The 16057-nt window shown below is 30.0% G+C and overlaps 1 protein-coding gene across 1 annotated transcript in view; it reads right to left on the reverse strand.

Annotated features, from left to right (window-relative positions):
- The window catches only part of LOC129222094 (cell adhesion molecule Dscam2-like), a 100914-nt gene that overhangs the window by 12955 nt on the left and 71902 nt on the right, over positions 1-16057 (reverse strand). The window contains exons 17-19 of the mRNA XM_054856530.1: positions 10511-10696; positions 3854-4147; positions 2497-2667 (exon numbers count right to left, since the gene is read on the reverse strand). Coding sequence (XP_054712505.1) covers positions 2497-2667; positions 3854-4147; positions 10511-10696 — 651 coding nt within the window. The remainder of the gene's footprint in view (positions 1-2496; positions 2668-3853; positions 4148-10510; positions 10697-16057) is intronic.

The raw sequence follows: 16057 nt of genomic DNA on the forward strand, positions 1-16057 counted from the left end.
AAAAATAAGCTAGAATTAATAAGTCGAAAAAACGATTTCTGTTATAGCGGTTTCCCAAACCATCAGTGCAATTTAAAACACTTAAGACTATAAGTATTTAATTTTCGAGCAACTTAAAGCTTATTAACAAAATATTAGGCGGAAGCGCAAACTAGCGATGAGTAAAAAAATCTTTTGCTGTGATTTTTTTCTTCCTTTTTTTTTAAATTCCTTCATCCTTTATTTCTTTTTTATTTATTTATTTTTTTTGTCAATGCTTCACATAATCCCATAAGTTTATTTTAAAAATAAGCATTAAATTCAAATTTTCGTAATGGCGTATAAATGAGATACAATTCTAGTAAGAAAGATGAAAAATATGTGAATTAAGTAATTAAAAAATTAAGTAAGTGGAGAAGAAGTAAAATCACACACATTTCACATAAATGGGTAAAATGTCGTAATAAACCTTTTCCCTTCCCACCAAAAAATGAATAAACAAATAGATAAAAGCTCTACTTATTATTTTCAATTTATGAAAGAAAATAAATTTTACTTTGTTAGTCTTACTTTTAATGAACCTATAATAGTATTTAGTAGACGACCCATCAGCTGCACTGGATTTAACACGCAAAAAATGCAATGCATTCCTTTAAAAGATTATTTTTTATTGATTTTTTAAAGTGGACATATTGAGATTAATTTTGTGATATAAACTACATGTTGGCTAAATGCCCACAACGGAAGTGCTGGCATTTGTCGAAAATTTTTATCGAGATTTCAAAGACTTTTTAAAAGTCATTTGGCTCAATTTTAGATTAGGGTGTTTGATTTATGTTTTCGGATCAGAGTTTTTTTTTTTTTTTAATTTCATAACAAAACTAGTGAATAAAATATTGCACAGCATTGAAACGTTTAATCCAAGATACTAATATACAGGATGTTTCCAAAGTCGTACTCTGATAAAGGAAATTCGTTTTAAAAATATCTTTTATTATGATTTTTGTCTTTTCTAAAAAAGTTTTGTATTTAAGTTTTTGGCAACATACATCTGCATTTGATTCTGTCGTAGTTATGATAAGGTTTAGACGTGTTTCAACTTCTTCTAGGCACCCGAGTTGCTAAATTTGTCAAGTGAGTGGCGAAAGTTTGGTTATAACTGTCTTGAAAAGAATTTAAAATGCCATAGTTCATCTGTTATAACCACATGTTCATAGTGGTTCTCCTGTTTTTTTCCTTCCTAGACGTCACTATCAGATTTCAATAATAGGACCACCTAAATGCAAATAATTAATATTGTTCTGCTGGAAAAAAGAACCTGATGCAATAAATGATCAAAATATTAAAAACAGGATGTATAAATCTAAAATAATGCTTAAAAACGAGCTGATGTGTGACTCACATAACTTTCTTCTATGCGCATTTCATGATAACACTACCTTAGAGTAAGCAAGAAAACACTTTAAATATTCCTCCCCGAGATTCTCACGAACCGAAGTAAAAAAGCTTTTGACAGAGATGAAATTTTCCAATAACGGGATTTTTAACGTGATTCAAAGGTTAACTCTTTAAATATCGCCAATGGCGCCAAATAGGAACCAGATTTGAAAAAAATAAAAAAAAAAACAGCCAAACTTGGTGATGCATCACCAAGTTGGCAACATAATATGGAGATTTAAAGCTTGCCGATACATTGCAAAGTGTTCGCCAAATTATAACATCACTTGAGTTTGCATTGGAACTAACATTGAGTTTTCCCTTAAAAGGTGCATAAGAACCCTTTTAGAACATTCGAATGCAACCAAAAGAGGAGGTGCACAACTACACCCCAAAAAGAGTCTACATACCCAATTTCAACTTTCTTCTACAAACCATTTTTGACTTAAGCTACATACATACATACATACATAATTACATACATACATACATACATACATACATACATACATAATTATACATACATACATACATACATAATTACATACATACATACATACATACATACATACATACATACATAATTATACATACATGCATACGCACATATAGAGGTCACGTGAAAACTTGTGGTAATTCACTCGGGGATCGTCAATATGGATGTTTCGTGCCTCCATACGTTCTTAGGTATGTATGCACTTGCGGTGGGGGCCGGAAAAAAACTCAACTATAATTCGTGGGTGAGCAAATGGACATTTAGGCCTATATTTAAATGAAAATTTTTCGCGAATACAATACTCCCTTTACTTTTTAATATTTCGTTTTCTGAATAAATAGATGATTTATGTTGTTCAATCACAGAAAAAATATCCTGAAGAAGCTGCATGTTTTTCCTAACACTAACTCTATAAAAAATCTGTTCTAAACATTGTAAAAGGTAAGAAATATCTGCCTGCATTTTAAAAACGGATCTTCATATTGCTCTAATTCATTCCAACACAAACATGCATTTTGTCGAAAAAATTACAGTTGATATTTAAGAAAATGAAGAAAATGAATGATAACAAAATATAAAATTACCGTCCGAAGGTAATGTTCTTCTCCCAGTCGTCCTTCTACGTGTTATCATACAGACGACAAGCAGCACCACAATCAAAACTATCGCAGAACTCACAACCGGAACTGTTATTAAGAGATGCCTGTAAAACGAACCACCAACGTCACTGACTTCAGAAGGCCTTGGAGGAAATTCTGAAAAAATATATGATGGCAAAACTACTAAGAATTGCTTTGAATCAAACGTTTTAAATTAAGAATTACCGGCAGTATCAAAGACTTTCTTTAAAATAATAGAAAGTGTTATAGATAAACAATTTCGCTTTAATGTATGTCTAGTAATGAGGACTTTGCTCGAAAAAAGTAAAAGTATCTGGATGGCGTGACCAGGCTCGGTATATTGCATGTGCATTAAAGCGTGCTTAAGAAACAAAAGTCCTGTTTTATGCTTTTGATTTTGCTTTTAAAAAACTTTTATTTTTGTGAAATTTTTTAGAATGCAGAGAAGAATAAGAAAATTGCTCTACAAGTTGAGAAAGCATTTACTTGTAATCTTAAAATAAATAAATAAAACACTTTCTTGAGCTTTATGCTAAATGAAGTAATTTTACTTTATTTATGTTTTGTTGGTTACGTTCAAACTGTATAGGTTAAACCTGTAGGGTCAATCTTTAGGTTTCGTTTAGGTCATCATGATTTTTTTTAATGTTAAAGCGACTTGGTTTTTATTACTTGGGAAGCCAAATATAAAAATAAACTAATTATTTACCTTTCTAGTCGTAAATGAATAAATTGCTAAATTGCTTGACATTGTTTACCTATTAAGAAAGGAAATTCTAGGTATCTAAGAAATCTTATAACGAAATTAAAATATTTAAAATCAGTATGGATAAAGCTGCGACTGACGGATCATATGCGGTCCGTGAAGCCGATCCATGTCAGCTGTTGTTATGTTCAATGTTTTGAATTAAAATACATTTTATTGAACATTCCCAAACAATACATCATCTTCATTTGGTATTAAGAATGATAGTTGCAAATATGAACCCAACTATTATCAGTAATTGGCTTCGAAAAACAGATGGAAATTTATGACAACAAAATAAGCATATAGTAATCAAAAAACTTTTGATTTGTGTTGGGCAACACTGTTTTAAATAATGTGAAAAAAAAATGAAAAGAGAAAGAAGGGGAGGTTAAAGAAAAAACAGGGACAAAAATCATTAATAGTGGAAAATCATTTTCTTCCGAGCAGAGAGAATAATAAAAGTTCCATTAGCCAATTTCAATTGTGATACGATGGGGGAAATCAGAACTGCAGCAGCCATAAAAAACATATTAAAAATCGAAGCGACTAAATATACAATAAAAAAATACAAACCTCCACTCACTGTCATTGTAGCGAACACGTATTCTGCATCTGTTGCCCCAGCATCATTTTGTGCTTTCATCATAAGAGAATACCAAGTTCCTGGTATTAGATCCATTATGGTTATGTTTTGCTGCTCTGGAATAATGTTATTGCTGACCAGGGTCCAGTCTTGTTGGCTATTTGCTTTGTAATGAATGATAAACGATCTTATCTGGCATCCACCACTATGCCAACTATTAAGATTTATGAACAAAGTTGTGTAGTTAAGATTGAGCAGGTATCTTTTATCTGGTGCTATTGGAGCTAAAACGAACAAAAAAACAGTAAAAATAAATAAGTAAGTAAATAAATGAACTAAAATATAAATAAGAAATAATAAAATAGTGATATATATCGAATATTCTTTTTGAAAAAAAAAGTTAATGAGATGGTCGGTTGTTTCACTGAAACAATAATTTCATGTTATATTCATTAAGTTATAAAGCTAACGTATGCAACTAAAAGTACTATACTATGGTAAATGAGTAGTTATTGTGACCCAGCCAGTAATGGGCAGATTTGTCTTTTACTGCCAGTATCAAGTGAGCGATCGGTAATCCAGGAACATCATCAGTAGATCCTCAAAATAGCATCTTTTAAAACACCACCACCATATTTTTTTTCAAACATAAAATTAATCTATGTTTCGGAAAAATGTTCAAAACAGAAAGAAATACAATTTTCTTTGCATTTACGTTTTTTAAAGGGTTTCTTTTTTAGGGACCAGACATTGATATTTCTTATAAGATCTCAATTTTATCGGTACGCACTTCCTTGACTTTTTTCTAACACAAACATATATTTTTGCCATTAATTAAGATACTTGAGATTCTTTTCAGCTGATGTACCCATAACTAGTGAAATAAAATTAAGTGTTTTACTTATGGGTACATATGACTTTTCAGACATTACAATCCTCTTCAATACAGTCGGTTTCTTTCACTAAGCTTTTCTTTCCGTCCACTGTTTTGCTTTGCCGAACTTGTCTTACCGCGCTGCGTGTATGATGTCATGACTTTAAATCCTATACCTCTAGAAACACCAAAAAGCTGAGATGTTTCAATTACACTCGCTTCAACAATTAGGAATCTTTTAAAATTTGAGAGTTCCGATATTTCACGCGCTTGAAAAAAATCCAAGACGTCCAGAACTTAAGTTAACCTACCATATACTACCATAATATGTACATTGCTATTTATAAAAAACACAGATATCTAGATTTATTCTTTATTGCGTACGAAGCACATTCAAAAATGTCAATTTTATTCACAGGCGTTTCCATTATTTTCATAACTCCCTGTAAAATTACTATTATGAATTGGTAATAAAACTCTAACTATATCCCTTGTTTACCCCTTTACCTTCAACTGTCCTTATACATTCTCTTTAGGTATTTTCACTCTTAAATATTGTGCTTTAGTTGAAAACTTCATGTTAAGTTTCATAAATCTCTCTCTATCACTGACTAAATATATATTATTCTTTTTATTTTTTACCTATCCTTCTCAAAACACATTTTTACTTCAAGAAGCTCGTATGTCATAGCTTGACATAATCTTCATTACTAAAAACAATATTCCAGATTAAGTGAAAAATTCTCCCTCCCTCACATTTTTTTTTCACTGATATGAAACTGTAACATACTTCTTCTCTTTCTTTATACCTTAAATTAAATGTATAAATATTAAACTTGTTTTATTTTTGTAGTCTTGTTTGTTAATTTAATATAAATTGTTAAGTTTCAATAAAAGAAAGCGCAATATTTTCCTACTTTGATGCTTTAATGATGTAAACAATAAAAAATCTTAGTTTAAATTTATTTAAGAATCTTAATAAGTCCCTTGAAACTTTTCAGAAAGATACGAGAAGACATTTAAAGAGTTCGATATACTTTACGAAAAAAGTTCGATTTGCAGAATACTTTGAAGGCAGGAGGAAATATATATTATTTTTCATTTACTGAAAGTTTCGTCTGCAAATAATTTTCGCTATTGAAAATTTAATTAAAGAAGTATCATGTAATTGTACGATAAGATAATCAAAGGAAGCGACAGGGTTCGCTGCTAATAGTAGATTTCTGAAACGGTGTTCTTTTTTTCTTAAGTCTTGGAACGATACTTATCTGATGTGAGGGAAAATTGGAAATAGTTTTTATTAGTTTCATTCTTCAATGAGAATTTCGAAAATGAGGAAATATTTAATCAAATTTCTTAATAAAATGAATCCTATGCATTAAATTATTTTCCTCCCTTGAATAATTTTATGAAATACTAGTGTTTTATTACTCATTTGTAATGTGTGAGTTTGTGTATTTTTAGATGTATGTGTGTATTTTACCATATTTCTATATTTCATATCTAGTCTGATAATTTCTGATTTGCACTGTTAAATAGCGTCGCTACAAAAACTATTTTGTATATACATTGGTCTTTTGGGACTGAGTTATACCTTCTTACTGTACTTAATACAGTAGCACATCTGTATTCAACAAGCGCGTATTACGTCTTGCAATGATAAAAAATGATAACCCTTCATATTTATGTCACATAACATCATTAAGAAGTTTTTACAAAATGTTCTTGAATACGTACATTTTGTTACTCATTTGTAGTGGTTATGTTTTTGCACAAATACGTGCATTTTTCCACATTTTCATATTTTATCTCTAATCTGAAACACTTGCTGCTTCATGTTGAATATTGCCATCAAAAACTAGTTTGTATATACTGTGGTGTTTTGGAGCATAGTTATACATTTTTCCAGTATGTTATACAGTAACACAGCCATATTCAACTAGCGCGGATTACATCTCGCGAAAAAAAAAAACAATGATCCTGCATACCTACAGGTATATCCAATAATATCACAAGGTAAAATTTTTACGAAATTTAAATGTTTTTAACAATAATTTTAACAAACAGCAAAAACCAAATAATTTAGTGTTTCATTTCCCAAAGTTGTGCTCTGATTATATTTTAAAATTTTATCAAAACTACTATTATGTTTATATTGCTGTTGTAATTATATACTCAGAAAAAAATAACCAAAGTAGCAAAAAGTTTGGTCATACTTTGCCACACAAAGTAATTAATGATGTGCCAAAACATGTTCAGCACTTCCCTCTTGCTCATACTCTTTTGATCAGTCAGAGTAACTCGAAGATGCTTCAATCTAAGACAACTTTTGTTTTTCCAAAATCTAATGCTTCCCTGGAGTAAATGATATGTTTGGAAAAGCGTAAGACATGAAAGATAACCCTTACTACTTTAGAGTTGATCTCATTTCGTGAAAGTTCATTCTTCGAAGGGAAAATTACTGGGTGGTGAAAGATTGAAATAGCTAACAAAAACCAGGTGTTTTGTTCCCATAATGTGAGAAGTTTTTCTAGCTATGTGACTTAAAAATGTAATGCATTAAATTGATCATATAAATTATACCTTTTTCTAAGCCCGAAATATGAAATTTTCGTTTTCTGTTTATTTACTCAAATGTACTTAATTTTAAAGTAAGAGAAAAATAATTGTGATTGGAAATTACTATTATTTTACTCTTACTATGTATAAAAAAGGGAAATTAAAATTAAAAAAATATATACATGCATATGTATAATGCATTTAAATGCTTACATATATAGTGCTTCTTAGGAACTTTAAATATGAAGTTTCATTTTTCTTTTTATTCAAATAAGTGTATATTTAAAAAAATGATTAAGTAATCACAACAAGCGTTTTTTAATTTTGAAAAAATAAAGAATTTTTTTAAAAATATGTAATATGTTAAATTTACTGCATAAATTAAGCAGGCATGTTTTGGGATCTCAAAATACAAAATTTAATTTATACATTTTTTTACGTGAACGCGTTTTACTAAAAAATGATCAAATGAATTTTAAATAATAGTTAAGATAGCAAAAAGAAGTTTCGAGATTAAAGCTTTGTTAAACTTTGCACTTAAGTCGTAAAAGTAAATAATATTTTCTGTGTCTAGGTTACCGCAAACGTAGGGTATCAGAAAGTAATGAAAAATGAGTTATCCGTCACATGCTTGGTTCAAGTAGTGGTTATACGCACTAAAATGCCATTAAATTATTAACGCACCGAATACATTCGTCCTTTATGTAAAAAAAATGGATATATTAATGAAAAGAACATTACTATTATTTAGTTAGAAAAGATACATTTATTGTTTTGTGGTGCAACTCCCTCTCTTCTTTTCCGCTGTATGGTTCATATTAATCGCTCTATCGTGTTTTAACGGTTTTTTTTTTTCAATTCTTTTTAGTATAAATTAAGCAATTAGTTTGTGTGAAAACGAGTAATTAAAATTTCCGAAAACTTCAGGCTAAAGAAAGTGTCCTCTACTTTTCAAAGACACTTAAGACACACACACTCCTGGTTTTTTTCAAGTTTTAACCTTACCCATTGATATACAGGGTGATCCTAAAGTCCGGACCAACTTTAAAAATTAATAATTCAAAAATTATTGAAGATAAATAGATGCAGTTTGCATTGAACGAATCGATAATAAGCCGGGTTTTGTGTGGCAATGAAACAAAAATAGTTCTGTTTTTGACCAACAGATGGCAATTTAGCTTTTTACTTCTCCATAATTCTTATAATACTGTTTAACTAAACGGGTTTTCTCAACTATGAAGCATTTTGATGCATATTAGTTTCGACTACTATTCGCAACTCCAACGAACTATAGGGGGCACTGCAGTCACTGTTTAATGGCGGAATTGAAAACTAAAACAAACGCATGTGGTAGCGAAGAAAATGCTAAAAGTGTTGTGATTTTTGTTCGTATGTATGATTTTTTCGCTTTATTCGTTTGAAAAGATTTTTCAAAGTCTTGTGGATATTCTGACCCATATAGAAAGAGATTAGAAACCAAAAAGTATTACGAAAGTAAACAATTAATGTAGAACACACAGTAAGTTGTTCTGAAGCAGCCATTTTCACGATGTTGAATTCGGAATTCATAAATTTTTGGTTCGCTTCGAACGGCATTTTCATTTTGTACCGTTTTTTCTATACATTAGTACATATTAAGTTCAGTTTCGTGACATTTCCAGCATTTGTTGACATTTTTGTCACATAGTGCACATACGTGGCAGACTGTCAAGAGTAACGTTTAACACTAGATAATTTATTTCTATGACTATATGATTGGATATCCAAAGAAATCATGCATTTAATTCATTCGTCATGGAAATAATTTACCTGATATGCGAAATCTTGTCAAGATACATTATTCTTTCACATAATTTTAAAACCATAACACTATAAACAGATTTTTGGCGAACTTTTATTTTTTATTGTTCAAATTCTTAACGTTCTTTCTGGATTTTTCAATCTGTTCTGCGATAAATATTTTCAAGAAAATTTATTTGCATACTGTCTATTTCAGTAGGATACTGTAGTAACAAATTTTATTTAAATCATTTATGTGGAATTAGGTTAAACAAAAGTGTCCAGTCAATGTTGTTAAGTTCGTTTTTTTTTCATCGAATTGAAAAACTGATATTTATTCAAATTCACTCAGAACAAAATAAATAAAATGTGTACTCACAGTTTATATATGGTGGTAGTTTTCTTTTCAGTTGATTGACCATTATTTCTTTTTACTTATCGAATTCTGTAATCTTACTATCATTTTATTCCACTCATGATAAAAATTAAAAATGGTTTAACTAAAAACGCGAAAACTCGCCAAGGCTACTTTGCTTGCACAATACTAAAACTACTATAACCCTAAACAAATTTGGCGAAACCTTTCAGCTGAGAATAAAAGGAATAAAGTAAATTCTTTCTCGGTTATTCATTTTGTTCTACGATAATATATTCAAGAAAATATTTTGCATACTGTCCATTCCAACTAAATGCTGCTGTAAAATATGATTAGTTAAATTAATTTAAGATTAAAAAAAACTCATATTCTTACAAATTCATACAAAACAATAAAAATTTTTACCTGGTATAACGTTATCCAATTTTGTTAATCCAGAGTTTTCTTGTTTACGCGTCCACCATTTAATACTTTTTTGAAAGAAATAAGAAAAACTAACATTATTTTGAGAAGCTCAAGAATACTACTAAGGGACGAATTAATTTCTGTAGCTGAAAGCAAACTAAGACACATCGATTGCGTTAATAAATACTCAGAACAAACTGCCTGTGTTTACGTCAACAGACACACGTGATGCGCAACGTGGCAATGTTTTAGGTGCAGACGCAGTTTTATAAATCACCGCAAGGTAGCGTATTCGAGCGCTGGAGTTCCGAATAGCCTGTTGCCGTTACTCTTTTTTATACCGTTTGTTCTTTTGCATGACCCCATGATCAGAAATCCGACAGTGCCATCTGCTGGTCACCAGCAGAACTATTTTTGGCTTGTTGCCAAGATAAACACGGCCCACCGTTTAGAACAAACCGTGTTTTTTTTATCTTTATTCGCTTCCAAATTATTTATTTTTGAAGTTGGTCCTGACTTTTTGACAACCCAGTATTTAAGAGGGGCGGACATTTTAAATGTAAGTGAAAAGTAAGTAAGTATGTAAAATGTTTCAAAAAGTAGGGCAAACCAAAGATACATTTTTCTCTGAAAAAATGAAAATGAAAAAAATACCATTTCCGTCTGTTTTTACTGCTATTGTTTCACTACCATTTCCTCTACCGGCACTGTTGTAGGCCACTATGTAGCAGTAATATTTGGAACCACATTGAAGATCGTGGAACACGTGCTCCTTGTGATCTCCGCGGAGACGTGTTTCTTGCCAAGAGCCTCCTTCTATCCTCAGATATATGCTGTATCCTTTAATGAAAGAATGTGAAGAAAAAAAGGACATAATTCATGGTTTTTCATTTTATCTCTAAACTGAAGAAAATTTACGTTAAATTCTTAATTTCTTTGTCATTAACTCTCCTGCAAGTGCAGCCTTTTTACCAACATGAAAGGCCGCTTGTATTTCTTTGAAACAATGTTCCATACATAAATTTATGTGTCATGTCTCGCAGCTAAGACCTGTGAGTTAATTGCGCTTGTCATTTTAGCTTATTTGAGGTCATTTTTATGTTTAGTTAAGTGCAATAACAGGAGCAGTGTATCTAGGGATTGCAATACTGGACCAAATATCCAATACCGGCATTCGGTATTTTTAAAACCTGATACCGAATACCGGTATTAATACCGGTATTTGAAATTTGAAAAAAAATGCTTTAAAACATATTGTTTTATTGCCACATTTCATATTTTAGTACAAAAAAGTTATTATTTATGAAAACGTTATTTTGAACAAATATAAAATGACTGAACAAATATCATAATAAAAAATCAATAGCAGAAAAAAAAAAGGTTGCATCAATTGAATTGTCTCCAAGTCTAGATTTTAGTATTCAACTTTGCTGAAGGTTAAAATATTCTTTCTGAATTCACGCAGGTAGCTGATATTGTTAAAAATGCGCGATACACCTCCTCTAATTGCCTCGAAGTCCCTCATCTGCAAAAAATTCGGTCTTTTGCGGGCTGGTTTTGGATAAAAAAAAATTTTTCGTATGTTCGTTTGCTGATATTGTGCGTAGTACTTTTTATAATTTGTAACTTTTGTTCGAAATAGAATTAATTTCCGATATTAACATCATCTTCAAGGGTTTCCTCTTGATAAAAATTGGCTTGAGCTTGCTTTTCGTTAAATCTATGGTTTGAAATTTACGATGACTTTAATTAAATTTGATCTTTTTCTTAATTATTGGTTATCGTTTTACTTTCATAATTCTTAACGATGTCTAAAAATATTTTCTAGCTGTTTTTCTTTTCCTTTATGCAAATTTTAAAGGCACTATAAAACTGTTAAATAATATCTCGTCAAGCATGCAGCTAAATAGCGAGACAGGACAAAACACCAATTTCGGTGAAAATAAATTACAATTTGTTATGCTAAAAATAAGAGATTTTTCTCAAAATTCAGTGCAGTTGAGAGAAATATTTTTAAAAATATATCATAAAGTATTGCTGCAATTGATGGTTGGATCTCCATTCAGTGATAAAAACGTCATTTAGCAATCTTTCCGCTACATTTATCTATACTAATAATATAAAGCTTTAGGGTTTGTTTGTTTGAACGAGTTAATGTCAGGAACTACTGGTTTGAATTGAAAAATTATTTTTGTGTTGAATAGTACATTTACTGAGGAAGGCCATAGACTATACAACATCACCCTATGACTAATAGGAGTGCATCAGCAATAAAAACGTTATAAAAACGGGAAAATTCATATGTGTATGAATATTATAAAGCTGAAGAGTTTGCTTGTTTAAACGTGCTAACCTCAGGAACTATTGGTTCAAATTGAAAAATTACCTTTGTGTTAAATAGTCTATTTATTGAGGAAGGCTATAGGCAATTTTTTTTTAAAATTATATTAACCGAAATATTTCTAATTGCAAAACCAAATATTTTATTAATTGTTTAGTTCTATGAATGCCTTAGATGGCGGGGTGATTTAACTCTTTGAGAGGGCACTGGCCGACAGTGTCGATAGCTGCGAGGAGCCATGCCTATGATACGCTGTTGTGATCAGCGAACAGACTATTGAATACGTTTTTTTTTTATCGATGTTTAGGAACATAAATTAATTTTGTAGTATTTTTCTATTGGGTTTTGTTTTCCTTATTTCTTCAACATTTGTTTTTGTTCTTGTAGTTGAATATAATTATTTATATAGGAAAATAATTCGATTTGTAATTATATTCCTGTTTATTTGGCAAAAAACTTTAAACTGCCGGTTGGAAAAAAAACCCGTTTCACTCGCTAAAGGGCAGGGTTACGGTAGCGCGGTCGCTTGGCACGTTAAGCAAGGAACTATGTAGTTGAAGAATTATTTTGAGTATTAAAGCTACTGTTCATATTTTTATGTGTTTTGGCGAATAGTTTTAAATTTCAGAGAGACTCTAATAGATTTTTTGAAAAGGTGTGTACGCATTTTAGTTGAAGAAAAACGATCATTTCGCATCAGAAGGGGGCGGGGGCGGTGATTTTTGTTTGTTCAACGGACTTCCTTTCATTTCTTAGCACGGCTTAGCATATTTTAGCGTAATTTAATGTTTGCAGGTGGCAGCACTGTCTGCATTTTTTATGTTATTTGTTTATCTACCTACCAGGAACATAACCTCAATCAGCTTAAACCATTCACGAGTTCTTTTTATTAGTGTGTTCTATTATAACCTTCTCTTTTAAAAAGTTAAGAAATGGTGTAAACCTTGAGAAAAGTATGCCAAATAGACTTAAAGTGCTCATCAAGAACAAGGGAATGCATACTAAATATTAGATAATTATTTCACTGTTCGTTAATGTGACTATAGTTATGTAATCAGTAAAGAATTTGCTTTTAAAACAGTCTTAGTGTAATAATTTGGCCAGCACTGTATGTGCAGACTGCTACTGCTGCTAGAAAATTACCAATGATTACTAAAGTTAGGTCTAGGGCCTAGGAATTCAGCCCAAAGCTGTATAACCGCACAGTGTTCCTCTCCTCAAATATGATCACTCACTTAAGATTAAAAACCAAAAATAAATATTCCTTTACTAACACCACTCCTTTTTTTTTTGAAAGTCATTATGACGGGAAAAAAACACTAAGTTAATATTTTATTGAATTATCTGATGCCTTAATTTTTAAATATAAAAGTAATTGAATTATTATTATGTTTTTCCGAAGCAATTCTTCATAAATATTGTGTAAATACCTATAATTGCATATTTCATGTATTTTAGAAATATGCCAGTGTTTTGTATTTCCAAAAAAAAAAGATGTTTCACGGGAATTTTTCAATTTTCTCTGACTTTAAATATTTTTACTTTCAAAACCATAGCACCATCGGAAAATTGTTTCCATGGATGAAGTATTTTGAAGCAAATTTACTATTATTTACATGACATCCAAAATTACATTTAGATCTCAAGGAAAAATAAAATAAATTGGTTTTATGTATTCTTTTCATAATTTATTTAAAGGACTCATTTCATGTCTTGTAAACTATAGTTTGAGAAATGTACGAGGATGAAAATATTGCTTTTATAATTTATACTTTTTTCCCATATAATTTTATCAGAAGTTGTTTTAAAACAAAATTTTATTTGTAAGGGAACAAAGAAAATGTAATAATTTAATAATATTAATGAAATTAAAATTCTAACTTCTAGTTAGGAAATTGTGTCGGGTTGCTTGATATAAAACTATTTCATTCGTTTTAAAAGTATATTGAAAAACGTAAGCAATATTTTATTTAAAACCATGTAAAAGCAATCTTTTTTTTAATTCCTCACAAGCATTCTCTAGCATGAAAAATGTACAAAAACAAAAGTATTGCTTTTAATATTCAAATGTTATTTTGTTTTTGTTTTTTTTACAATATAAAAGGTTGTATTTTAACGGAAACAGTTTTAAAATGAAAATTTACTTGTGAGCAAAGAAGGAAAATTTAATATTTATATTAATGTTGTGGATATTAAAATCACATCTTCGAGCTAGTAAATTTTCTCGGGCCGCTTGATATAAAACTACGTAATGCAAAAACAATAAAAAACGTAAGCAATGTAACTTTTCAAGCATGTGAAAGAAATGTTATTTTAAAAATTACAAAGTAAAACTTGATATTATGAATACTTCATATTACAAAATCTAATCAACATGAATTTGTTACTTGAATTCAAATTCAAATAACAAAACAAAAACACCGTAACTGACAAAAGCTGCTTAGTTAAAAAGTAAATTGACAAAAACATTTAATGAAGAAAATGAGTTTCTTCGGAATTAAAATTTGATTAAACAATGTTTCTCGAGTGAGAGAGATCACCTTTTGATTAAAATGAAATGCATTGAAATAGAAATCTATCCAACATGCTCTACATAAATTTGTTTAGTGATTCAAAGACAAGCCAATAGTGTTCAATTGTTAGCACAAATGAAAGTAATTTCACTGGAAATAATTAATACGTCATTCCTTTTAGAATATTTTCGGATGATTAATCAACATACAGGTGAATGGAAGAGACGTAGTCATGAAATGAATGTAAAGCAGTCATATTTGAAAATGTTTTGCCGTAGTACCAAATAAAAATTAAATTACAAATTTATTATATTAAAAAAAAAGAAAATGTAAGGCACTTTTTGCATTCAGGTGGAATAAGATTTTAACGCAGCCAATTTTTGATTGGATTTTGTTGTTAAAATTAAAGAATGGTGTAGGATAATGAAATATGCAACTTACAAAATTGGAATAATATTTTGCTTTTGTTTTGTTCTATTTGATCTTTTACTACATTTGCTGCATTATTTTATTTTATTGCGTGATACAATCTTATTGATGAAAAAGTGTATTACAGAAAATATTTATAAATAAAGACAAATGCATTATTTGATTTAGGTGTCTCATTCCTCAGCTACACTATAGGAAATCCCGAAACGTCACAGATTATTTTTGGGCACCGTTCTGGGATTTCACAGGATTCTACCAGTTTCCTGAGAAAAACATGCATATTTGAGAAATGGTTTCCTGAATCCAAACCAGTTTTACAAATGCAAACTTTCTATAATTCGAACACTTGCTCTTTCGAAAGGAATATAGAAAGCACTTTTTCTATACTCGTTTTATAAATGCAAAATCTACAGCTCGCTGTAATGTATCTATATGCTTAGTATTACAAGCTTGGCTCGAGCTAAAAAGTTTGGAATAACTTGATTATACGATTTCCTGAATACAAGACTTAAAATTTTTAATTAATCTTAATGTTTTTGCATTTAGGTTAATTTAAAAGTTGCAAATAATATTTAAACTTAAAGTTTGAGCTAGTAAAAGGCGGTACACGAATAGCTTTCTGTATTTTACATACATTTCTATACTACCTAAACTGACCACTTAGTATTTTGCCTATATAGGGGAAAAGGAGGCACATATGAAATTTTTTTTTCATTTCTTAATTTCTCAGGAAATATTATCAATTTCTCATAGAAAAATTTTCCCTCATAGTTTATAGTCGTTTCTTTATGTCATAGTTTTTTTCTGATTTTTTAAAAAAATATATTTTTCTGCTTTGTGAAATTAAAAAAAATATCTTCAATTGTTCACATGTGCCCCTATATGGGCACATGTGAACAAGCTTGGGGCACCTGTGAA

Source organism: Uloborus diversus, chromosome 5 (assembly GCF_026930045.1).
Source record: "Uloborus diversus isolate 005 chromosome 5, Udiv.v.3.1, whole genome shotgun sequence".
NCBI classification, from domain to species: Eukaryota; Metazoa; Arthropoda; class Arachnida; order Araneae; family Uloboridae; genus Uloborus; species Uloborus diversus.